We start from the raw sequence: 25,409 nt of genomic DNA, 5'->3' as shown, positions 1-25,409 counted from the left end.
CCTTCCTGCCTCCCGCAGCCCAAGCACAGCGAAGGGACCTGACAGCAGGAGCCCAAGAACCCCAGATCGGGGGGGGGGGGGGAGGATCTAGGGGCAAAGTGCCCCCTGGCCCCCAGCTGCGTCTCCCAGCCCCCTGCAGGGAGGACACATGGGGCTGCCTCCCAGAGGGACACAGCCCTACAACCAGCCACAACCTCCACTTGGCAATGGCCAAGGGAGCCCTTTTATAGCCCTGCCCCCTTCCCAGCATGCCTTGTGGGCCAGCCTACAGCACCCATCAACCCCGGGGACTCCATCTCCCACAATTCCATCCTTCCTTCCAGGGCTGCAGCCTTAAAGGGGCAGCGTCCCACGTGGGCGGGAGCAGGGCGAGGGCTCCCCCTGCTGGTCCGTGTCCCGAGGGCGAGTTCTAGCCGAGCTCCATGGAGTTCAGGGGGCAGAAAGATTCCCCTCCCCCAGCCTTGCACCTGTCTCTGGGGTGGTTTCCAGGCATGAGGGTGGACAAGGGACAGACCAAGGGGGGGGTCCCTTCTTTAGTGTGTGGGGGGGTGCTGTGGTCAGGGCTCACGGGGGGGGGGGGGGGGGAGAAAGAGGGAAGAACTAGTAGGCCTTGGGGGGGTCAGTTCAGCTCTCCAGGAGGGGCGAGGCTGGACATCAAGTCTCCTCCCCTCTTGTTGCCCCAGTGGGCCAGGCCCCATGCAGGTTCCTGCTGCTGTTCGGGGTGGCGGGCTCAGGGGATCTGGGCCCCCCGGTGAAGAGCAGACCCAGGAACCAGGCTGGGGAAACTGAGGCAGCAGTGCTCTCTAGTGTCCAACTGCAGTAACACTCTCTCCACCCTTGCCTGCCCCCCAGCTTGGCCCCCAGGGTCCTTCAGCCCCCCCAACTCAGGCCCCCCCCTTCCCTCCATCCCGGCTCATCGGCCCAGCTTCCCACCACAAACTCGCCAGGGAGGGTCCAACACCTTTATTCTTGGCAGCAGCACGGGTCGCTCCCAACCCCCACCCCCACACTGAGCCCCGTTCCCAGACAGGGGCCCCGGGGAGTCCCCCGCCCAGCTCCAGGTCCAGAGGCCCCGCCGACCCCCACAGCAGAGAGGGGGAGACCCGCCCGTGCCAACAGCCAGTGCCGGGAACCTTGCAGCGTGCAGGGGAAAGCCAGCCAGGGCATGGGAAGGGGGAGCCCCCTCCCCACTTAGTCCAGCACAGTATGGGGGGCTGAGGCCTCTTGGACAAACCCCCCCCCGGAGGCCAGGGCTCCTTGCTGCTAGCCCCACTCCAGCTATGGGGGGTTGCTCTCAGGGGAGGCCAGCCCGCTGCCCCCAGCTAGTGCAGAGGAAGGTGCAGAGTCCCCGAAGCCAGAGTGGGGGGGATCCCCGTGGGAATGATTTCCAACTCTGGGAGCTTAACCCCCAGTTAAGGGATTTGCCCTTGTGCCAGGGCCACACTGCAGGAGACCCCGGCAGGGACCAGCGTGAGAGCCAGGGAGAAGCCAGGCCAAAGGACCGGCCACCCACACAAGGGTCATTGAGGGGGCGTGTCTTATGACGCGTGGGTGGAGCTTAGCACGAGGGGCGGGGCTAAGTCATGACATCCTGTATCCCGCACTTGAGATTCGCCGGGACGGCAAAGTCTGCGGATGGAAAAAACGGAGACACGTTAGGCAGAGCAAGGAGGGGCACCGGCCTCGCCTGTAGCCTGGGCAGAGAACCCAGGAGTCCTGGCTCCCAGCCACCCCACCCTGCTCTGACCACTAGGCCCCACTCCCCTCCCAGCCTCACCAATCTGCTGGGGTTTCGGCAGATTCAGGTTGTTCATCAGCTGGACGAAGGTCTCGAGGCTCTGGGTCAGGCGGGGGTTCAGGGTCCGCTCTTCCTCCACCGTGGACACCGTCTGGCCTGCAGGGGGCAGCGGGGCGGGTGAGACTCCGCACCAGCAGGGGGAGCCCGCGCCCTGCGGCCCCACCCCCCGCCACAGCGCCCCCTAGGGCCCCAGGGCCAGCACCGCTGCCCGCTGACTCCTGCCCCAGCCCCCCCCGCCACAGCGCCCCCTAGGGCCCCAGGGCCAGCGCCGCCGCCCCGCTGACTCCTGCCCCAGCCCCCCTGCCACAGCGCCCCCTAGGGCCCCAGGGCCAGCACCGCCGCCCGCTGACTCCCGCCCCAGCCCCCCGCGCCGCCTCACCCGTGTAGTCGTGGGCGGGGTAGATCAGACAGTCTCCGGGCAGCGTGAAGATTTTCTCGTGCACGGAGCGGTACAGGGTCTCCGGGGAGCCTGGAGCCAGACGGGGGGGCTGGTTACCGTGGGCTGGGGGACTCGCACACCCCGAGCCCCCGGCACGCCCCATAGCACCCCCTGCCCGAGCCCCACACACCCTGCCAGCGCCATGGCAACCAGCCCCCATGTTCCTCATCACTATGGTAGAGCCAGAGACCCCCTCCGTCACCATGGCAACTGCCAATCACACCCTAGAGATAACCCCCATCCCCATGGGAAAGGCTGGACATGACCTGGAGATATCCCCCATTGCCGTGGCAACCACCATCCTCCCCCCATGTTACCATTCACCCCACCCCCGAGATCCCCTCCCCCCAGCAACACCCCCCCCTCCGCCCAGCCCCCCAGCTCGCCGCACCCTGCTGGAAGTCGGTGCGGCCGCAGCCCCGGATCAGCAGTGTGTCCCCGGTGAAGGCCATGGTCCTGTCATTCAGCACGTAGGTCAGGCAGCCGTCCGTGTGTCCGGGCGTGGCTCGGGCTTCTAGGGCCTGCAGACGGGGGGACAGCGACATGACCCTCCATGGGACCCAGGAGTGCTGGCTCCTAGCCCCGGGCTCTAACCACTAGACCCCACGTCCCCCCCAGAGCGGCAGGGAACCCAGGAGTGTGGGCGCCCAGCCCTCCTGCTCTAACCACTAGACCCCACTCTCCTCCCAGAGCGGCAGGGAACCCAGGAGTTGGGCGCCCAGCCCTCCTGCTCTAACCACTAGACCCCACGTCCCCCCCAGAGCGGCAGGGAACCCAGGAGTTGGGGCGCCCAGCCCTCCTGCTCTAACCACTAGACCCCCCCACTCCTCTCCCAGAGCGGCAGGGAACCCAGCAGTCGGGGTGCCCAGGTGACTTACGAAGGCCCCGAATTCCAGGGCGTGGCCCTCCTGGATGTGGATGTCGGCCGAGGCGCCGCTGTCCTTGGCGATGACGCTGCGGCAGCCCGGCAGCATCTTCTTCAGCAGCCCGGTGCCCGTGATGTGGTCGGCGTGGCAGTGCGTGTTGGCTGCGGGGACACAACCAGGGACTGAGTGACGGGAACCTGGCCCGGCCCCCCTGAGCCTGCCAGTGCCCCCCGGGGCTGCATCGGGGCCGGCGCCCCCTGGAGGGGAAAGGCCCTGGACCCGTTCCCCGGCCCAGGGCGGCTCTCACCTGCGAACAGCAAGTTGAGGCCCAGCTCCTGCACCAGCCCCGCATCCCGCTTGGCCGTCTCCAGCACGGGGTCGATCAGAACGGCCTCCTTGCTCTTCAGGTCGGCCAGCAGGTAGGTGTAGGTGCAGCTCTCGGGCTCAAAGAGCTGGGAGGGAGATGCAGTTAGCAGCGCCAGGGCAGTGGGGGCTAGTGGTTAGAGCAGGCTGGGCGCCAGGCCACCAGCGCTGGAGCAATCCATTCGCTCAGCTCATCCTGCTGCTCCTCCGTCCCCACCCGCCGTGCCGGGCGCCCTGCCAGGGGCTGCGTGCAAGCTGCTGAGCCGGCTGCATGCCAAAGGAGCCAGGTGACTGGCAACGCCTCCTGCCCGCCCGCCCCCCCGTGCCTGGTGGGTGGGATGGGATGGGAAAGGGCTGATAGGGACCCAGCAGGCAGCCAGGGGGAGTTACAGCCCCTCCCGGGGTAATGATCAGCTCACGCCAGCCATAACCCGGCCTGGGCGCGCCTGCCTGCCAGGACTTCCTGCTGGAGGGAGAACCTTGGAGGCCTGGCTCCCAGCTCTAACCACCAGACCCCACTCCCCTCCCTGAGCCAGGCAGGGACCCAGGCATCCTGTATCCCCGCCCCCCCTGCTCTAACCACTAGCCCCCTTCCCTCCCAGAGCCAGGCAAGGACCCAAGCAGCATGACTCCCAAGCTCCACCCCCTCTAACCACTAGCCCCTACCCCCCTGCCAGAGCCGGGCAGGGAACCCAGGCATCCTGTCTCCCAGCCCCCCTGCTCTAACCACTAGCCCCTACTCCCCTGCCAGAGCCGGGCAGGGAACCCAGGCATCCTGTCTCCCAGCCCCCCTGCTCTAACCACTAGCCCCTACTCCCCTGCCAGAGCCGGGCAGGGAACCCAGGCATCCTGTCGCCCTGCCCCCACTCTAACCACTAGCCCCTACTCCCCTCCCAGAGCCGGGCAGGGAACCCAGGCATCCTGTCACCCTGCCCCCACTATAACTACTAGCCCCTACTCCCCTGCCAGAGCCGGGCAGGGAACCCAGGCATCCTGTCGCCCTGCCCCCACTCTAACCACTAGCCCCTACTCCCCTGCCAGAGCCGGGCAGGGAACCCAGGCATCCTGTCACCCTGCCCCCACTATAACTACTAGCCCCTACTCCCCTCCCAGAGCCGGACAGGGAACCCAGGCTTCCTGTAGCCCCGCCCCCACTCTAACCACTAGCCCCTACTCCCCTGCCAGAGCCGGGCAGGGAACCCAGGCATCCTGTCTCCCAGCCCCCCTGCTCTAACCACTAGCCCCTACTCCCCTCCCAGAGCCGGACAAGGGACCCAGGCGTCTTGGCTCCCAGCCCCGCCCCCCGTCCCAGAGCTGGGGAGAGAACCCAGCCCCCCTTGGTCCCAGCCCCCCTGCTCTAACCATTAGCCCTACTCCCCTCCCAGGCGTCCCGGGCCGGCGGGTCTCACCTGGCGGAAGAGCAGCCCCTGGCGCTGGGCGCGGCGGGTGCAGTAGGGTCTCAGGGGCAGGGCGCGGCGGGCGGCGGCCGCTACCGGGCCGCTCCGGGACAGCCACATGGCCGGGAGCGGGCGCTGCGCTGGTACCCGCCGCGGGCTCGGGCCCTTTAAATGCCAGGGACGGGCGGCGGGGCGGACGGAAGGGGGCGGGGCCGGGATCGGGAGCCCGTAAGGGGCCAGCTGCACCTTGGGGGGGGGGGGGGGGGCTCGGACCGTGGAAACAGACACCCCCGGCACACCCCCGAGTAACACACCCACACAGATACACACACACACAGATACACACACACACCGTAGGGAAAGATCACAGAGATACACACACACACACACACACACACACACACAGATACACACACACTGTAGGGAAAGATCACAGAGATACACACACTGTAGGGAAAGATCACACACACACACACACACACACAGATACACACTCACTGTAGGGAAAGATCACAGATACACACACACACACGCTGTAGGGAAAGACCTCACACACAGATACACACACACACGGGAAGAGTGACACGCGGGTGTGCACAGCACCGAGCCACGGGGGTACACACAGGGTTCCGACACACACTCCCTGGAATACAGCGCACACAGACACAGGCAGCAGCCCCGACACACACGCAGGGACACAATTAACACCCCATCCCAAGGTCCCCTCTGTCCCACAACGGGTTACACGTACGTGTACACACACACACACGGTGCCGCGAGAGCCAGACACACTCGCAGGCCGCCTCTTTGGAAAGTCGCACACTACAGAGGTCTCCCCTTAGGATAGGAAACACAACACTGGGCCCACAGCTACTCAGCGAGCCCCCTTTAAATATGCAAATGAAGGTCGCATTCCCCCACACACCCTACCCTGATTGGTCCATTCTGCAGGACGGCTCCGGGGCTGGAAGTTTCATTTCCTGTTTGTCCTATTAACCCCACAAATACCACAGCTCTAGGGGAGGCAGCATCACCTAGTGGTTGGAGCCAGGAGTCCGGGGTTCGGGCCCCAGCTCTAGGAGGAGAGTGGGGTCTAGTGGTTAGAACCTCTGGGGGTGGGGAGGGGCAGGACTCCTGGGTTCGGTCCCTGGCTGTGTCAGCAGCGGGGGATTATTCTTGTGTGGCTGGTCTCTGCCCTTTGCCCAAGGAGCAGCTGAGATTAACCCTTCAGCTGCCACCTTTCCCTTGGAACAGCCCCTCCCCCCCCCAGCTGCTCAGCGCCTGGGCCAGATGCAAGAGGCTAAGGGGGTGACGTCATTGTTTATAACCTGGGCCCTATGGACTTTGGGTCCCAGGGCACAAGTCACAGCTCTAGGCATGGCAGGCTGGGAGCCAGGACGCCCGGGTTCTCTCCCCAGCTCAGAGAGGAGGGCCTAGTGGTCAGAGCAAGGGGCTGGGAGCCAGGACGCCTGGGTTCTCTAGGGATGGGCTGGGGCCAGGCCCAGGAGTGTGACACCCTCACTCCTTCCCGGCAGCGCTGTGGTTACCAGGCCTGGGCCGGCTCCCGGCGGGATGATTGTGGGCCCCAGGGAGCAGGCTGGGAACGTGCAGTGACAATAACAGAGCTGGGGCGGCTGGGTGTGAAGAGGCAGAAACTCCTGCTGGGCTGTCGGGGTCACTGTAGCAGGGAAGGGGGGACTGACCACCCAGAAACTGATGCCATGGGGCACGGGGGAGGGACAGGAGTAGAACCTGGGATTCCTGGGTCCCAGCCTCCTGCTCTAACTGCTAGACACCACTCCCTTCTCAGAGCTGGGGCTACAACCACAGAGTCCTGGCTCCCAGCCCCCCCTGCTCTAACCACTAGACCTCACTCCCCTCTTAGAGTCCCGGCTCCCAACCAGTCTAAACCGCCCCCCCTCCCCCTTTGTCCTTGCAGTGTAATAGCACTGAACGCTGTTTTGGGCAGTGACAGCCGCCACAGGCAGAATTCTCGTTCCCCTGCCATCTCTGGGCCATGCTGACCCCCAGGAGAGTCCCCCTGCCCTCTAAGCAGCCCTGGTCACGGTCCAGCCAGGGGGCTCTCCAGCCACCGGCCAGATCTCTAGGGTTTCACCTAATTGCCCCCCTGCTGCCCATCCTGTGGGGTTTTGCTTTTCAGGAAGCAACTGAGGGGCTTGCAGAGTGGCCGAGTAGCAGCTGTGCTGGGTCAGAGCTGGGGCCAGGCCTATCCCCAGCTCTGGGAGGGCAGCGGGATCTAGCGGTTAGAGCTCAAGCCTTCTCCCCCCCGCCCCCACCCCAGTTGTTACAGAGCATTGTCTGTATTTATCTGCTCCATCCATTCTACGCTCTACAGAAAATAGTCAAATGTGGAACCTGCCCCACTGAGTTCAGGGAGAGCCTGCAACAATAAACCCAGGAGCGTCGGGGCGGGGCTCAGGGCAAACCCAGCATGCTGAGTTCCTAGGCAACCCCACTGCAATAACCCCAGGCCGAGATCCCCAGAGACCCTACAGTAAACAAGCGAGCGAGCGTAGCCCCAGCCCTCTTGGAGAGAGCCGCCAAACTGCCTGTGGTCCCAGTGCAAATGAGAGACCCTACAATAAACAAGCATGTCGCTGCAGCACCAGTGCTCACAGGAGACCCTAGTGAACACACTACAGTGCCTCCTTGCCCTGTCGTAAACAAGCCAGTGTGTACAGCCCCAGCACCCCGAGAGACCCTACAGTAAACACCAGCCTAGGCAGGCCCGGAGCTCACAGGAGACCCTACAATAAACAAACTAGGATGCCCGGATAATCTACAAGCTCTCCTGCTGCAAACTCCTGAGAGGCCCTGCGACAACAAATCAACCCCGTGTGACTGGAGGGGGAGACCAAACCTGGAAGAGCCACTGCGGGGCGAGGGGGGGGGGACACCGCACAGATAGAACAGCCACAGCGCGTTTGCACTGTGAATTTTGTCCCTCGCGCCTCGCCATCGACAGCAGCCGGACCTGGTGAGAGAAACCAGATGGACGAATGAGGGGGAAGCCTTGACACACCCCTGCGCGGGCACTTGGTACAGTCCAGGCTCGCTCCTTGCCACTGGCCCGTCCTCCCGCCGTGGTGGATTCTGTTGCGTCCGCCCCTGCTCTGGGGATTCCCCCATGGACTCTGCCCCCCCCCCGCGCTATTTACCCCCTTCGCGCTGGGATTTGCCCCCCCTCGGGGCCTCTTGCATCATCCCCTCCCCCTGCTCTGCAGGGCCCTGGGCTCCCCCCAGCTCGGGGAGGGCAGTGGGGTCTGGTGGTTAGAGCAGGGGCAGGGCTGGAACCCAGGAGTCCAGACTCCCCTGCCGCCGGGAACCGAACCCGGAGCGCCTGGGCTAAGGGGCAACCTCCCCGCTTGCAAACCGGGCTCAGCCACCTCTTCGGGGAGCGGGGGGGGGGGGGATTTCGGTAGGGGGTGGATGCAGGTGCAGGGGGATGGGTGGGGTTGTGGGTGGGGGACGGATATGGGGGTAGGGGGATGAGGATGGGGGTAGGGGATGGATGCAGGTGCAGGGGGATGGGTGGGGTTGTGGGTGGGGGACGGATATGGGGGTAGGGGGATGAGGATGGGGTAGGGGATGGGTGCAGGGGGATGGGTGGGGTTGTGGGTGGAGGACGGATATGGGGGTAGGGGGATGAGGATGGGGGTAGGGGATGGATGCAGGTGCAGGGGGATGGGTGGGGTTGTGGGTGGGGGACGGATATGGGGGTAGGGGGATGAGGATGGGGTAGGGGATGGATGCAGGTGCAGGGGGATGGGTGGGGTTGTGGGTGGAGGACGGATATGGGGGTAGGGGGATGAGGATGGGGGTAGGGGATGGATACAGGTGCAGGGGGATGGGTGGGGTTGTGGGTGGGGGACGGATATGGGGGTAGGGGGATGAGGATGGGGGTAGGGGATGGGTGCAGGGGGATGGGTGGGGTTGTGGGTGGGGGATGGATATGGGGGTAGGGGGATGAGGATGGGGTAGGGGATGGATGCAGGTGCAGGGGGATGGGTGGGGTTGTGGGTGGAGGACGGATATGGGGGTAGGGGGATGAGGATGGGGTAGGGGATGGATGCAGGTGCAGGGGGATGGGTGGGGTTGTGGGTGGGGGACGGATATGGGGGTAGGGGGATGAGGATGGGGGTAGGGGATGGGTGCAGGGGGATGGGTGGGGTTGTGGGTGGGGGACGGATATGGGGGTAGGGGGATGAGGATGGGGTAGGGGATGGATGCAGGTGCAGGGGGATGGGTGGGGTTGTGGGTGGAGGATGGATATGGGGGTAGGGGGATGAGGATGGGGTAGGGGATGGATGCAGGTGCAGGGGGATGGGTGGGGTTGTGGGTGGGGGACGGATATGGGGGTAGGGGGATGAGGATGGGGTAGGGGATGGGTGCAGGGGGATGGGTGGGGTTGTGGGTGGGGGATGGATATGGGGGTAGGGGGATGAGGATGGGGTAGGGGATGGATGCAGGTGCAGGGGGATGGGTGGGGTTGTGGGTGGGGGACAGATATGGGGGTAGGGGGATGAGGATGGGGTAGGGGATGGATGCAGGTAGGGGGATAGGGTCAGACAGAGGATGGATGTGGGTGATGGTGGGAGACATGGGGCTTATGGGGGGCAGAGGGACTATTAAACATCGGTTGGTTTGGGCCCGTTTGTATTTTGGCTGGGGGCGGTGGGGCCAAAGCCCCAGCAGGGGGAAGCAGCCGTAGCTCTCTGGGCTTTCTGCTCACTCCCCCCTGGGTATCTGCCCGGTGAGAAGCCCAGCCCGGTTCCACTCGCCCAGATCCCACCAGCGGACAGAAGTGCAGCCCTTGCTGGGGAGAGGCCGGCCGGGCTGACTAACAGGTGCATGGCCCGGAGGTGACGCCAGCGCGAGACCCGACGGCCAGAGTGTGTGGATGGGCTGGGACTAGGATGCCAGTGCTGCAGCTGGTGGTGGTTGAACACAATACTTAATTGCAGGGCCAGGCAGTAATGTGGGTCTGGGCAGTTTGGGTGGGGTGGAAGCAGTGGCCCCCCCCCCCCGATGGGCCCTGATCTTTGTCAGGATCGGGGCAGCGCCTGGCACAGCAGGGCCTAGTCTGGGCCAGGAAGGGTGTTTGCTGCACAAGCTCTAATTTATAATGTTAACCAACGGAGCAGTGTAAGTGATGAACTGAGTAATATTTTAAATGAGATTGGACAGTGGATTATAATAATTAGTTACTAGGAATTAGAGGCTGCACCTGGTAAACAGCAGCCGTGTCAGTTCTAACAGTAGAGGACAAAATACCCCCCCCCCCCCCCCGCCACTTCCTATGGCAGAGAAATGACCCATTTGTCACTTGCCTGAGTCTGGTCTCGCTGCCGTTGGCTGGTCTCCACACCTGTCCCTCCGGGAGCTTTTCCTCGCCCCGCTGCCCATCAGACCCTCTCGTGGGCCAGGCCCCAGCCCGCGTAGGCCCATCCAGCCCGGGTCAGCCTCCACGGCTCACAGGGGCACCGTTTCCCATCTGCACTGCCCGGCCAGGCCAAGATCCCCTCCTCGCCTCTAGAACTGGTGCCCCCACCCTTCCCCGATTCGTTCCCTCCAGGCCCCAGCACCCCTAGACTCCCCTTTTCTTTCCGATCCCGGCGAGATCCGCTGCTCTGCCCCTACATTCGCAGCCCTACCTGTGCAGGCCTGATTACTGCCCTGCAGTTCTGACTTGTCGCCAGGAGCCGGCCTCCGACCACGGCTCACGCTTCTCCCTCCTCTTGCCGTGCTCTGGCTCTGAGCCTCACTGAGCTCCCCCTTTCCTGCTGGGGCGCCGGCGTCAGGCTGGCCACTGGCTGTTCGCCTTTGCCAAAGCGATCAATTGCTGCTCGGCTGTTAATTATTAATGCTCTGTTGTCGCGCACGGATTGCGCACGTAACGAACTGCAATGAGCCGTGCTCCTTGGAAGGAGTCGGTTTTGATCAGTGAATGTCCATTTCTCATACACACACGCATACCTGCCGATAACTGAAATGCCCAGATGGGCAAAGGGAAGCCAATGCTGCTTGGGGAATGAGTGAGTGTTAATTAGTGCTATGCATTCTCCTGACTGTAGAACCTAGTTGTGGCTCCTGGATGGTAGTTGGTCAACGGTTATAGCCTGGTGAAAGCAGGCTGGGTAAAAATCGGTAGGTGCTTGGTGGGTTAAGCAAAATGAACCAGATGAACGAATGCAGCAGAGACGAACTAACAGAAACAACAAAGATAAACCGTGAACGGGGAAAGTTCTGTGGCCAGTTAGAAAAAGTGAAAGATAACTTGGCCCAGATTGTGACGGGAAGGGAGAGAAAATGCGGAACGACGGAGTGAATGATCCTGGAGGGGGATAATTCACTGGATAGAAATTCGGAGCAGGTGAAAGCAATGTAGCGGAGGGCCCAACTTTTCAGTGATGGGAAATTAACCCATGGAGTTAAAGGTCCATTTGACTGGGGGGCTGAGAGATTTTAATTCAAAAGTCACTCCGGACCTGCCCCCCACTTCTGACCTGCAGGCCTGTTATCCCAGCCCTGGGCTGCCCCCCAAGCTATGCCAGTGCCCCTCACTCCCACCCTGCAGCCCCTCAATACGCTGACGGCCCCAACCTGCTACTGGAAAGGGGAGGGCAGCCCTCCGAAGAACGGCAAGATCCGGGCACACGTGCTCTGCCCAGGGCAGGGAGCTTGGCAGCACAGCTCCTTCTGAGGGGCTGTGGGCCCCTTTCAACACAACCCCCTGGGGCAGAACACCCCGACCCCCTGCCCCACATGGACAAAGCCATGCCCCAGCAGCGGCGAGAAGCAGGGGGCCCAGGATCAGCAGCCTGATGGGGAGAGCAGCCGCAGCCCTGTGCTAAAGGGGGGGTTAAGCCGAGCTGCACTGGAAAGTTGTTTATTTCACTCACAAAAAATTGTGTAAAAAAAGAGCCTCACCCCCAACCCACAAATACAAACAGCCCCCCCACGGGGACAGGGATGGCAGGAGAAGTGATGGGAGGGGAACCACACAAACACTCCAACCTGTGAAACTGACCAGGAAGTGGGACTGAAACTGACCACATACAGACACCCTAACCACTCCCCCCAGCCTGTAACTGATTTTACCCCCTCCCCACACATCTGTGGCCGGGTGGAAGTTCACAGTGCAGGGGGGCCCCATGGCCAGGGTGGGAATGGGGGGGGGGGGTTCCTCGGGCTCCCCTCCTGGTGGGGCGAGAAGCCGCCGGCCCGAAGGACGTGCTCGCAGTCCAAGGGAACGGAAGAAGCCGGGTTCAAAGCCCTTTGGGGCGTCGGCAGCAGAGTCAATCCGGGATTAAGCCGACAGCGCTGACCGGGGGGGGTGATGAGGGAGGCTGGGGGGCTGCTCCAGGACAGCCCCTGCATCCACCCCCTGGAAGCTGACGAGAAGAGGAGGCTCAGGCGAGGCCGGGAGCCACCCCTGCCAGGCGTGTCGTCCCGGGAGCCCCCGGCTGTGCCGCTGGCGGGCGGGGTCTCCGAGCACCAGGCTACGCGCGGGGCACCACCACGTACGGCTGGTGTGGGACGAGCCGCTGGCGCTCGCTGCACGCGTGGATCCAGCGGGGGCGGACGAAGGAGAGGTTGGCGTTGGCGGTCAGAGCCTGCAGGGACGAGGGCCGGGCGGTGAGCGCAGCACCCCCAGGGCAGCCAGAGCCACGGCAGAACCCAGCAGTCCCGGCCCCCCACTGTCCTCCCAGAGCTGGGGCCGAATCCAGCAGCCCTGGCCCCCACCGCTCTAACCACTAGACCCCGCTCCCCTCCCAGAGCCGGGGCAGAACCCAGCAGCCCTGCCCCCCGCCGCTCTAACCACTAGACCCCGCTCCCCTCCCAGAGCTGGGGCAGAACCCAGCAGCCCTGCCCCCCGCCGCTCTAACCACTAGACCCCGCTCCCCTCCCAGAGCCGGGGCCGAACCCAGCAGCCCTGGCCCCCGCCGCTCTAACCACTAGACCCCGCTCCCCTCCCAGAGCCGGGGCCGAACCCAGCAGCCCTGGCCCCCGCCACTCTAACCACTAGACCCCGCTCCCCTCCCAGAGCCGGGGCCGAACCCAGCAGCCCTGGCCCCCGCCGCTCTAACCAGTAGACCCCGCTCCCCTCCCAGAGCCGGGGCCGAACCCAGCAGCCCTGCCCCCCGCCGCTCTAACCACTAGACCCCGCTCCCCTCCCAGAGCCGGGGCAGAACCCAGCAGCCCTGCCCCCCGCCGCTCTAACCACTAGACCCCGCTCCCCTCCCAGAGCCGGGGCAGAACCCAGCAGCCCTGCCCCCCGCCGCTCTAACCACTAGACCCTGCTCCCCTCCCAGAGCCGGGGCAGAACCCAGCAGCCCTGCCCCTTGCCGCTCTAACCACTAGACCCCGCTCCGCTCTCAGAGCTGGGGCAGAACCCAGCAGCCCTGCCCCCCGCCGCTCTAACCACTAGACCCCGCTCCGCTCTCAGAGCCGGGGCAGAACCCAGCAGCCCTGCCCCTTGCCGCTCTAACCACTAGACCCCGCTCCGCTCTCAGAGCTGGGGCAGAACCCAGCAATTCTGGCTCCCCATTCCCCGCTTTAACCCCTAGACCCAACTCCCCTCCCATAGTCCTGGCTTCAAAGACTCCAAACCCTGAATTAAAAACACCCAAATTGCATAAACAGGTGACAAGCCCCGTGTCCCCTGCCCACACCAGGGAGGACACGTGGACCTCATCCAGGAGGGGGCGCTACTCGGCCCTTGCCCCTAGCAGCACCACAGCCGCAGCCGCTCACCTCCTCAAAGGCGTCGTCCCACTCCTGGGCCGTGACGACGTAGTTCACCCGCTCGTTCATGTAGCCCTCCACCTCCCTGTGCGGAGACGGCAGCGTGAGACCCGCTCCCCCCGGCCAGAGGCCCCCGGCTCCCCCCCGGCCCCTCACCCCTGACCTGCAGCTCCTGCTACCCCCGCCCCAGACTCCCATCCGCCCATCAATTAGAAAAGCACTTCCCCAGGCTGAAGGATGCAGCTGCCTCTGGGGTGGTATGGGGAGGCGTTTTAACAGCCTGCCAGTGTCAGATCACGCCTAGGACAGCGACGGGGGAAGAATCTGACCCCCCACCCAGCAGAACTGAAACCGGGTTCCCATATCCACGTCTGGGTGGAGGGAGCGGCCGCTGTGACGGCCCGAGGCCCCACCCCGCCTCTCACCCGTTGAACGCCGTGATGTAACGATGCAGGAGGCGTCGCTCCGCGGCGGGGAACTCGCCGTACAGGAAGAAGCGTTTGCCCACGAAGAAATCTGGGAAGAAGGAGCAAAGGGAAGGGTTGAGGCAAAGAGCCGGAAAACCGCTTGGGCGTCTCCCCGCTGGATTCAAACGGTGTTCCCCGGTGGAACTCACTGCCACATGATTTCAACGCCTCCCTCCTGTGTTCTGCTCAGGCACTGTGAACAGAGGCTAGGCACCTCTCCCCGCCAGGGGAAAAGCCTGTCCCGGCCCACGCACCAGGCAGCTCCGGGATGGGCAGATCCGGCTCCACTTCCACATCCGTGTTCTCGTCTGTGGAGCCACCGTAGGGGTCGTCGTCGGGGTCCGATGCCACCTCCCGACCTGCCTGCTGCTTCTTGCGGTGCTCCTCCTCCACCCTGCAGCAGGGAGCGTGGGTCAGCTGGGGACCGGGGGGCGACACCCTCCCTTGGGGCTCCCCTCCAACCCCTGCATCCCACGCCCTCCCCGAGCCGGGACAGAACCCAGCAGTGCTGGCTCCTAGCTCTGACCCCTCGTCCCCCAGAGGTGGGGAGCCCCGGAGCCCTGCCCCCGCCCACAGCCGGCAGGGAGAGCAGGAGGGTTCTCGGTTCCCAGCGTGGCACACAGTGGTCAGCACAGGGACCAGCAGCCAGGGCAGCCCAGCCGGGGGAGAGGGGCCCAGAGCCAAGGGCCTGCCCCCCAAGCCAGCCAGACCAACCCACAACCCAGCTGCCCGCCCCAGACCTACGTGGGGGAGGCTATCGCACCGAAATCCCCAGCTCGCTACTGGCGCAGCGCCTGGGGAAACTGAGGCACGCTCCCGGGGGTCCTAGAGGGCAGCAGAACGAATACGACCCCCATGTTGTCACACCCCACTCCCCGAGGCGGGCGGAGAACCCAGGAGCCCCGCCCCTGCCAGCGCCGGCTGCGGTACCCACCTCCTCAGCTCGTCGTCCGTGTCACCGGAGTCGCCCTCCCCGCTGCCTCTCGCCCCTGGGGAACAGCAGCATGTCAGTCCCTGCCGCCGCACGGCATTGTGGGATACGCCAGGGTGGGGGGGGGGGGCAGGACTCCCGGGTCCTCCTCCTACCTGTGGGCTCCCCACTATCCATGGAGGCCGGGGAGCTCTCCCCCCGGGCCCGCGAGGTGCTGGCGTTGGCCCAGGAGGTGCCGGGCTCCGTCTCCTCCCCCGAGGACTCGCCCTGCGGCTGGGCCCTGGCAGGCAGCGGGGCCTGGTGGTTGGAGCTGGGCTGCCCGGCTCTCTGCAAGACAAAGGGCCGTGGAGGGGGGGTCGGTGCCGGGGTCAACAGGGGCAGGGTTTGGGGAGCTAGACCCAACCCCCCCATCCCAGATCCAGGGAGCACCCAGGAGTCTGAGGTCGCAGGCCCCCTGCTCTAACCACTAGATTTCCCTCCCCTCCCCATCCCCAGCCAGGCCCCCTACCTGTTGGGGGGAGGGGGTCTCGCGGGGCTGCGTGGGCGACTCCTCCTCACTCTCCTCCTCGCTGGCCGAGGCGGGCGGCCCGTCCATCAGGTACCTGCCCAGGGACACCCTTGGGTTACCCCCGGGCCTGGCGCCGCTCCCCGGCCCCCGGAGTCCCCCCGCTTCAGCCATCGCCCATTCCCAGCCCGCTGGCGGGGCCCCCTCACCGCTTGCAGGGCAGGCGCCGGCGGGTCCGGTGGCAGTCCAGCACCCACTCCTTGCGCACGATGGTGCCCCCGCGCCCCTTCACCTGGCTGTACTTGGGGGTGTTGGCGAAGGCGCAGCTGGGGGGGAAGCAGACGGAGATCAGAGAGGCTGGGGAGAGACCCCCCCACAGCTCTGGGGGCGGGGAGCCAGGACTCCTGGGTTCTTTGCACAGCACACCGCTGGGAGGGTGCCCCTGGGGTTACTCCTGCAGGAGACCCGGCTCCGCAGGGAGGGGCCCAGGACCCCCCAGAGGGCGAGGAAGGGCCACAGCACGGCCCCAGAGACACTGGGGGAGAAAAGGCTCTGGGGCACGGGGGAGGTGGGGCTGCGCTAGGGGGCGCCCCACGGCTGGGGTCAGGGGCGCAGGGTCGGTCACTGCGGCTCCGGCGGGATCGCTGATGCACCCACTGCCCTGAATCTGCAGGGTGAGGTGGTGCCACCTCGTGTGCAGGGTCTGGGCTGGGGGCCCAACTCCTGGCAGCTACCCCAGGGGGCAGGGGGCAGGGCACACGCAGCAGGGCAGCCGATGGGAAGGTCGGTACCTGGGTCCAGAGGGGCCGGCTGGGCCGGTACCGACACGAGGTGGGTGCAGTCGGGGGCCCTGGCGGGGGAGGGGCCGGTACCGACACGAGGTGGGGGCAGTCGGGGGGCCCTGGCGGGGGAGGGGCCGGTACCGACACGAGGTGGGGGCAGTCGGGGGGCCCTGGCGGGGGAGGGGCCGGTGCCTACACGAGGTGGGGGCAGTCGGGGGGCCCTGGCGGGGGAGGGGCCGGTACCGACACGAGGTGGGGGCAGTCGGGGGCCCTGGCAGGGGAGGGGCCGGTACCTACACGAGGTGGGGGCAGTCGGGGGCCCTGGCGGGGGAGGGGCCGGTACCTACACGAGGTGGGGGCAGTCGGGGGGCCCTGCGGGGGAGGGGCCGGTACCTACACGAGGTGCGGGCAGTCGGGGGCCCTGGCGGGGGAGGGGCCGGTACCTACACGAGGTGGGGGCAGTCGGGGGGCCCTGGCGGGGGAGGGGCCGGTACCTACACGAGGTGGGGGCAGTCGGGGGCCCTGGCGGGGGAGGGGCCGGTACCTACACGAGGTGGGGGCAGTCGGGGGCCCTGGCGGGGGAGGGGCCGGTGCCTACACGAGGTGGGGGCAGTCGGGGGCCCTGGCGGGGGAGGGGCCGGTGCCTACACGAGGTGGGGGCAGTCGGGGGGCCTGGCGGGGGAGGGGCCGGTACCTACACGAGGTGGGGGCAGTCGGGGGCCCTGGCGGGGGAGGGGCCGGTACCTACACGAGGTGGGGGCAGTCGGGGGCCCTGGCGGGGGAGGGGCCGGTGCCTACACGAGGTGGGGGCAGTCGGGGGCCCTGGCGGGGGAGGGGCCGGTGCCTACATGAGGTGGGTGCAGTCGGGGGCCCTGGCGGGGGAGGGGCCGGTACCTACATGAGGTGGGTGCAGTCGGGGGTCCAGTCGGGCCGGTACTTGGCGCCCATCTCCAGCGCCTTGTCCCGCAGCTGGGAGCGGAAGGGGTTCTGGAAGCCGCTCAGCACGAAGACCGTCCCCTGCAGGAGGTGATGAAAATCCCCCGCCGCCCCCTCCGCCTTCGGCTGCTTCTTGGAGGCAGGCGGCTTGCGGGGGGGCGGCCCGGAGGGGGGAGCCGGCGCAGGGGCTGGCAGGAGGATGGGGGGAACCGTCGTGAGCCAACCCCAACGCCCAGCCAAAGGAGCGACAGAGCCCTCTGCCCCACGTCTCACCCCCCACCCGGCCTCCCACGGCCCCCAAGGCAGAGACAGCCTGGGACACCGAGCCCTGCCGCTCCAACCACTAGCCCCCGCTCCCCTCCCAGAGCCAAGGGCAGATCCACAGAGCCCTGGCGCCCAGCCTTGCCGCTCCAACCACTAGCCCCCGCTCCCCTCCCAGAGCCAAGGGCAGATCCAAAGAGCCCTGGCGCCCAGCCCCACCGCTCTAACCACTAGCCCCCGCTCCCCTCCCAGAGCCAAGGGCAGAACCACAGAGCCCTGGCGCCCAGCCCCGCCGCTCCAACCACTAGCCCCCGCTCCCCTCCCAGAGCCAAGGGCAGAACCACAGAGCCCTGGCGCCCAGCCCCACCGCTCTAACCACTAGCGCCCGCTCCCCTCCCAGAGCCAAGGGCAGATCCACAGAGCCCTGGCGCCCAGCCCTGCCGCTCCAACCACTAGCCCCCGCTCCCCTCCCAGAGCCAAGGGCAGAACCACAGAGCCCTGGCACCCAGCCCCCTCTCACCTTTGGGCTTCTTGGGGGTCGGCTGGGCGGGATGAGAGGCCTTGGGGTCCGGTTTCCGAGCAGGGGCTGCGTTCTCCTTGCTGAACTCAAACTTCCTCTTGGTGGGAGCAGGGTCCTGAGGAGGAAGCAAATGGGTCAGGGACAAGAGGTCAGTCACTGGCCCAAACCGCACGGGATTCCTACGTGGAGCCACCTCTGGGGTGGGGCACAGGGCTGTCGACAGGGCTCCCCTGCCCGGCCCCGACATGCAGCCACCTCTGGGGCGGGGCACAGGGACCGTCGACAGGGCTCCCCTGACCAGCCCCGACATGCAGCCACCTCTGGGGCGGGGCACAGGGACCGTCGACAGGGCTCCCCTGCCCGGCCCCGACATGCAGCCACCTCTGGGGCGGGGCACAGGGACCGTCGACAGGGCTCCCCTGACCAGCCCCGACATGCAGCCACCTCTGGGGCGGGGCACAGGGACCGTCGACAGGGCTCCCCTGCCCGGCCCCGACGTGCAGCCACCTCTGGGGCGGGGCACAGGGCCGTCGACAGGGCTCCCCTGACCAGCCCCGACATGCAGCCACCTCTGGGGCGGGGCACAGGGACATCGACAGGGCTCCCCTGCCCGGCCCCGACATGCAGCCACCTCTGGGGCGGGGCACAGGGACATCGACAGGGCTCCCCTGACCGGCCCCGACATGCAGCCACCTCTGGGGCGGGGCACAGGGACATCGACAGGGCTCCCCTGCCCGGCCCCGACATGCAGCCACCTCTGGGGCAGGGCAGAGGGACATCGACAGGGCTCCCCTGCCCGGCCCCGACATGCAGCCACCTCTGGGGCGGGGCACAGGGACATCGACAGGGTTCCCCTGACCGGCCCCGACATGCAGCCACCTCTGGGGCGGGGCACAGGGACATCGACAGGGCTCCCCTGCCCGGCCCCGACGTGCAGCCACCTCTGGGGCGGGGCACAGGGACCGTCGACAGGGCTCCCCTGCCCGGCCCCGACATGCAGCCACCTCTGGGGCGGGGCACAGGGACATCGACAGGGTTCCCCTGACCGGCCCCGACATGCAGCCACCTCTGGGGCGGGGCACAGGGACATCGACAGGGTTCCCCTGACCGGCCCCGACATGCAGCCACCTCTGGGGCGGGGCACGGGGCCGTCGACAGGGCTCCCCTGACCAGCCCCGACATGCAGCCACCTCTGGGGCGGGGCACAGGGCCGTCGACAGGGCTCCCCTGACCAGCCCCGACATGCAGCCACCTCTGGGGCGGGGCACGGGGCCGTCGACAGGGCTCCCCTGACCAGCCCCGACATGCAGCCACCTCTGGGGCGGGGCACAGGGCCGTCGACAGGGCTCCCCTGCCCGGCCCCGACGTGCAGCCACCTCTGGGGCGGGGCACAGGGACCGTCGACAGGGCTCCCCTGACCAACCCCGACATGCAGCCACCTCTGGGGCGGGGCACAGGGACATCGACAGGGTTCCCCTGACCGGCCCCGACATGCAGCCACCTCCGGGGCGGGGCACAGGGACCGTCGACAGGGCTCCCCTGACCGGCCCCGACATGCAGCCACCTCTGGGGTGGGGCACAGGGACATCGACAGGGCTCCCCTGCCCGGCCCCGACATGCAGCCACCTCTGGGGCGGGGCACAGGGACATCGACAGGGCTCCCCTGCCCGACCCCGACATGCAGCCACCTCTGGGGCGGGGCACAGGGACATCGACAGGGCTCCCCTGCCCGGCCCCGACATGCAGCCACCTCTGGGGCGGGGCACAGGGACATCGACAGGGCTCCCCTGCCCGACCCCGACATGCAGCCACCTGCCAGCACTGAGAAATGGCCCCGGACAGGGAATCTCCTGCAGCCCCCGGTTCCCAGGGCGAACGCTTACTCTGCCAGACTGCGCAGCACGGTGCACATCTCCGCTCCCGCACGGGGCCCGGGAGCCCGGGGCAAGGCGAGCAGGCCAGCGCCTGGTGTCACTCACTCTGCAGTGACAATTTGAAGCCGTTCCGCGAGGCTCTGCCCTGCCCCCCGGCTCCGCAGCCCCTGCCATTGCAAGGGAGGGCCGGCCCCACAGGCGCCATACCTTGGGGGAGGCTGCAGCACAGCTGGGGGAGGTCCTGGCGGTGGGTTTCCCCACGGCGGGTGGGGATGGGGAGGCGGCGTGGGGCGTGCTGGCCTGGAGGGTGGCCACGGCGTAGCTGGGGGACGGGTCCTCTGTGGGCGAGGCTGCACGGGAGCAGAGAAGAGACGTCACGGCCACGAGGCTCAGCAGCAGCACGCGGAGCTCACCAGAGCCACCCCAGGGCAGGGGACAGCCCCTGGAAACCGGCACCTCCGGGTAAACTAGGCGGGCGGGCAGCACACCCAGCTCTCACCACTAGCCCCCACTGCCCTCCATGAGCCCGGGAGAGACCCCAGGAGTCCTGGCTCCCAACTCCCAGTCTAACGCCCACACCCCCTCCCCCTCCCCCTCCAGAAGTTTCCGGTACCTTTTGGCGGCGTGAGCAGCGGTTTGCTAGCTCGGCTGAAGAACAGGGCCCCAGGTCTCAATGAGGCAGAGCTGCCATCCTCGTCCTTTACCTTAAACTGGCCCAGTTTGGTCACCTTCTGCGGGGAGAGGTAGGCCGGGTTATCAGGCTGCGGGTCAGGGACGAGGGGCACAGGAAAGCTCTACTCACCGGAGAGGCAGATTTTGATGGGGTTTCATTGTTTTCGGGCGGCGAGTGGAACTTCACGAAGGACAGCCCATAAGCCAAGGTCTACAGGAGATCAGCCAGAAAGAAAGTGACTCACTGGCAGAGCTGGAGAGAGAATCCAGAAGTCCTGGCTCACAGCCCCTGTCCCCGGTCTAACCACTAGACCTCATCCTTCCTCCACTTACCCACTGTGTCCACTTTCACACTGTTATCATACATTTGGTACAAAGTCTGCCTCGGGAAGTATCATGTGAAAACTCATAATCTGCAGAACATCATTGTCCTGTTAAAATGTGGAACAACTCTGTGTATAAAGCTATAACCTTCTACTCTGAAGTTACTGTGGGGAATACCCCCAGACTACCTCCTGGGTAGACAGAGACCAGCTCAATACCCCACCAGGCATTACGTGCTCTGGCAGCCAGTCTCCAACAGGGGAAATGCGTGAATAAGAAATGTTCATTGTATACAAGAGAGAGTTCAAGCCGCATGTACATAAGATGAGAGGCAATGGGGGAGAAGGATACCAGGGGCTTCTACCTCACCTCTCCCATTTCATGTTATCAGTGAACGCTGGATGGATTGAACCAAAGGGGAGAGTCCCAGCTTGAAAGGAAATTCAGCCTGCGAAAGAGAAAAGCCCTCCTTGCTCTCCAGTCACTGAGCATGGTAAAGGAAGGTCTGGCTTGTGTCTTTCTCTCTGATAATTTTTCTTTGGACCCAGAGGCAGTCGGGTTCGAGTGTCCCAGCGACACAGCTACTCCCCAGTCCGGACTGTCCCTGGAGCACGTCACCCCTGCCCCACCTCAGCAGGGTGTAGTGAAAATGGCCACTGATCCGCACTGCCCCTTTGGCTCACCCCCGCGGAATCCCTTCCACCCTGGCCAGCGTGCGAGGGGCCCCACCTTGGTGTAGGGCTGAGTGCAGACAATTTTCACTCGGTCCCATTTCTTCTCAGCCGCGGCCTTCACCAGCTTGTCTGGGCCAAACATCCGGACCCGGTTGAGGTTGGTGCCGGCCTTGCTCTCCGAGGGCGACATGAAGGACGAGGTGACCAGCAGCACCTGGGGAGGAGGGACCCTGGTGTAGAGAAGGCTCCCTAACCCTCCGGTGTCCCCCGCCCCAAATCCCGTCACCACCCCAGTCCAAAGGGACCAAGACCTCTGGGAACATTCCCGCACACTCTCTGGCACGGGGACAGGGCACACTCATCCCTACACACTCTCCTTCACGGAGACAGGAGACACACACGTTCCTGCACATTGTCTCGCACGGGGACAGGGGACACACATTCCTGCACATTGTCTCGCACGGGGACAGGGGACACACATTCCTGCACATTGTCTCGCACGGGGACAGGGGACACACACATTCCTGCACATTGTCTCGCACGGGGACAGGGGACACACATTCCTGCACATTGTCTCGCACGGGGACAGGAGACACACACATTCCTGCACATTGTCTCGCACGGGGACAGGAGACACACACATTCCTGCACATTGTCTCGCACGGGGACAGGAGACACACACATTCCTGCACATTGTCTCGCACGGGGACAGGAGACACACACATTCCTGCACATTGTCTCGCACGGGGACAGGAGACACACACATTCCTGCACATTGTCTCGCACGGGGACAGGAGACACACACATTCCTGCACATTGTCTCGCACGGGGACAGGAGACACACACATTCCTGCACATTGTCTCGCACGGGGACAGGGGACACACACACTTTCCCGCATTCTTTCACAGACGGATGAGAGTGGCCGATGGACCTGACCCAACCCCCCAGGGGTCGCTGAACCCGATCCACCCTCGGCCCTCCCGCCCCCCACCCAGGCCTGGGGGCGCCCGGAGCCCAGCACGGGCGGCTCCCTCCTCTCACCTCGTAGTCCTGCTCGCTGGGCGAGGCGGAGCTGCCGGCCAGCACCTCCACGAAGGCCGAGCCCTCGTTGCCCACGTCGATGCTGTGGATCCGCTCCTCCTTCTCGAACTGCCGCCGGGGAGGGGACAGTCACGGCCGGGGACGAGCCCCCCCCAGAGCCCAGGGGTCCGGGCTCCCCGCCCCTCCCCCCCCCAGAGCCCAGGGGTCCGGGCTCCCCGCTCCTCCCCCCCCCCAGAGCCCAAGGGGTCCGGGCTCCCCGCCCCTCCCCCCCCCAGAGCCCAGGGGTCCGGGCTCCCCGCCCCTCCCCCCCCCAGAGCCCAGGGGTCCGGGCTCCCCCCCCCCACCCCCCCCCCAGAGCCCAGGGGTCCGGGCTCCCCCCCCCACCCCCCTCCAGAGCCCAGGGGTCCGGGCTCCCCCCCCCAGAGCCCAGGGGTCCGGGCTCCCCGCCCCTCCCCCCCCCAGAGCCCAGGGGTCCGGGCTCCCCGCCCCTCCCCCCCCCCAGAGCCCAGGGGTCCGGGCTCCCCGCCCCTCCCCCCCCCAGAGCCCAGGGGTCCGGGCTCCCCGCCCCTCCCCCCCCCCAGAGCCCAGGGGTCCGGGCTCCCCGCCCCTCCCCCCCCCCCAGAGCCCAGGGGTCCGGGCTCCCCGCCCCTCCCCCCCCCCAGAGCCCAGGGGTCCGGGCGCCCCGCCCCCACCTGCAGGATGACTGACAGCTGCTTCTCGCCGGGCTGCGCCGCCCGCCACTTGCGGTAGGTGTCGCCCTTGAGCAGGTTCTCGGCGCAGTGAGTCTGGGGGGGGGGGAGACTGTCAGGGGGCCGCGCACCCCCGCGCGGAATGGACTCTCCCGCCCTGCTCCCCCGCGCTCCACGGGGAATGCCCCTCCCGCCTCCCCGGGACCCCCCCACTCCCTAATGGTCTCTCCCAGCCCCCCCCCCGGAATGGTCTGCCCCGCACCGGGTCGGCGCTGCTCGCGGACACCACATGACGGATCCCGATCTCCGGCATCGCCGCGCTCCGCGCCGCCCCGACCCGGGAGCAAAACTCCGCCGCCCGCCGGAAGCAGAACCGCTCTGCGCCTCCGGCTCTGTGTGCGCCCGGTCCTCCGAGCGCTCTGCGCAGGCGCCGCTGCGCAGCGAGAGGCTATGCGCATGCGCAGCGCCCGGCGTCGCCTGAAGCGGCGCGCGCCGGTGGCCCCTTCGCGCCTCTTTCCCGCGTTCCCCGCTCGATCGCGGCGCATGCGCCTTGCCACCGGTGCTGCCCCCCCTGGCGGCACAGAAGGAAAGTCGCCTCTAAGGCCGTCATGACGTCATGGAGCACGTGCCCCCTTCCTCTCTGCCGGGGCTCGGGGCGATCGCTGGTGCCGCGCTTCGTGCGCACGCGAGCTCACCAACAGCTCACCACAACCGTGCACACGTGCAAATCACAGCTCGGTCACCGAGCCCCTGCTCACCAGAACCCTACCAGCTGGGGCCTGTAGTCACCCTCTTGGCTGCCAGGTTTGCACAAGGACAGGGGACACGCTCACACCTGTGCACACTCGCACGGGGACAGGGCGCACACATTCCTGCACACTCTCCTGCACGGGGACACACTCACACCTGTGCACACTCTCGCACGGGGACAGGGCGCACACATTCCTGCACACTCTCCTGCACGGGGACACACTCACACCTGTGCACACTCTCGCACGGGGACAGGGCGCACACATTCCTGCACACTCTCCTGCACGGGGACACGCTCACACCTGTGCACACTCTCGCACGGGGACAGGGCGCACACATTCCTGCACACTCTCCTGCACAGGGAAAGGGCACACACATTCCTATACACTCTCTCACATAGGGACAGGGGACACACTCATTCCTATACACTCTCTTGCAAGGGGACAGGGCACACCCACACTTTCCCACATTCTCTCGCACAGGGGTGAGTGTGGCCAATCAGCCTGACCCAACCCACCCTGCCCAGTGTTCTGCACCCCCCATGCCTGGCTGGGATGCCAGGATGGACCCGCCTCTCCTGGTACCAAGTGCTGCGCCTTCTTGAGGCAGCGGGTGGGGGGCAGGCAGGGGCAGGGTCATACCAGGAGGCCAGCAGGAGCCCTTTCGGCACCATGCAGGAGGGACGGGAGCTGCATCCATTTTTAAGAAAAAATTGGGACTCCCCTGGGAGGGCTTAAATATGGCGCTGTCCCTTTAAAAAGGGTCACCCTAATTAGCACCCAGGCCTGCCCCTCCAGCCAGGCATCAGAGCCCGGGAGAGCCCGCGAGGGGGGCCCGGGGCTGTCACTCCAGCTTCAGCCTTTGCTGCCGTTCTGCCTGCCTGTCCCGGGCCTCTCTGGGGCCTGGGCCAGAAACTCTCTGTGCTGCACAGGCCGGCCCCCAGCCAGCCCAGCCAGGCCTCCCTCAGCACCCTGGGCCCCGGGCCTCCGCCAGGGATCAGAGCTGGGAGAGAACCCAGGAGTCCTGGCTCCCGGGTCCCCTCTAACCATTAGCCCCCACTCCCCACAGATCCAACCCTGGAGTCCCAGCCCCCGCGGGGCGTGGGACAGGGTTCCCGGCCCTGGGCTGAGCCCACCATAGTCTGTAACAATCCCTGCCCCACACTCGGTTCCTAGGGCCTCCAGCAGATGCCCCCCATGCTGAACTGCCCCCCCCCCCGTGCTGAAATGCCAGCCAGGGGGGCCCTGGCTTGAGCTGCCCCAGGGCCGAGACCCACCGGGCCTGGGAGAAGATGTCGTGCCGAGCTGGGGCATTCGCTGCACTTGGGCAGGGCGGGAGGCTGGCGGGGGG

The 25,409-nt window shown here is 66.4% G+C and overlaps 1 protein-coding gene across 5 annotated transcripts; it reads right to left on the bottom strand.

Moving 5' to 3' along the window:
- Positions 1-948: 948 nt before the first annotated feature.
- Positions 949-23,731, bottom strand: LOC102461495 (persulfide dioxygenase ETHE1, mitochondrial). Of its 5 annotated transcripts, XM_075908466.1 has the most exons (22): positions 23,572-23,731; positions 23,313-23,405; positions 22,621-22,728; positions 21,634-21,792; positions 20,711-20,791; positions 20,522-20,639; positions 20,116-20,258; positions 18,035-18,149; positions 17,216-17,441; positions 15,745-15,861; positions 15,539-15,632; positions 15,186-15,357; positions 15,034-15,088; positions 14,354-14,493; positions 14,058-14,148; positions 13,642-13,717; positions 3,411-3,555; positions 3,116-3,264; positions 2,629-2,758; positions 2,178-2,267; positions 1,778-1,894; positions 949-1,629 (listed from the first exon to the last, which is right to left on the bottom strand). In XM_075908466.1, exons 1-22 carry the CDS (start codon positions 23,620-23,622, stop codon positions 1,577-1,579), a joined length of 2,523 nt encoding a protein of 840 aa, XP_075764581.1. In that variant the 5' UTR covers positions 23,623-23,731; the 3' UTR covers positions 949-1,576. The 5 variants fall into 5 exon arrangements, with proteins under 5 accessions (XP_075764581.1, XP_075764579.1, XP_075764577.1 ...); XM_075908464.1 differs by lacking the exons at positions 13,642-13,717; positions 14,058-14,148; positions 14,354-14,493; ... (11 more) ...; positions 23,313-23,405; positions 23,572-23,731 and adding an exon at positions 10,539-10,722; XM_075908462.1 differs by lacking the exons at positions 13,642-13,717; positions 14,058-14,148; positions 14,354-14,493; ... (11 more) ...; positions 23,313-23,405; positions 23,572-23,731 and adding an exon at positions 4,876-5,112.
- Positions 23,732-25,409: the final 1,678 nt, after the last annotated feature.

Source organism: Pelodiscus sinensis, chromosome 24 (assembly GCF_049634645.1).
Source record: "Pelodiscus sinensis isolate JC-2024 chromosome 24, ASM4963464v1, whole genome shotgun sequence".
Lineage (NCBI taxonomy): Eukaryota > Metazoa > Chordata > Testudines > Trionychidae > Pelodiscus > Pelodiscus sinensis.
This window is presented reverse-complemented; position numbering and strand designations above follow the sequence as displayed.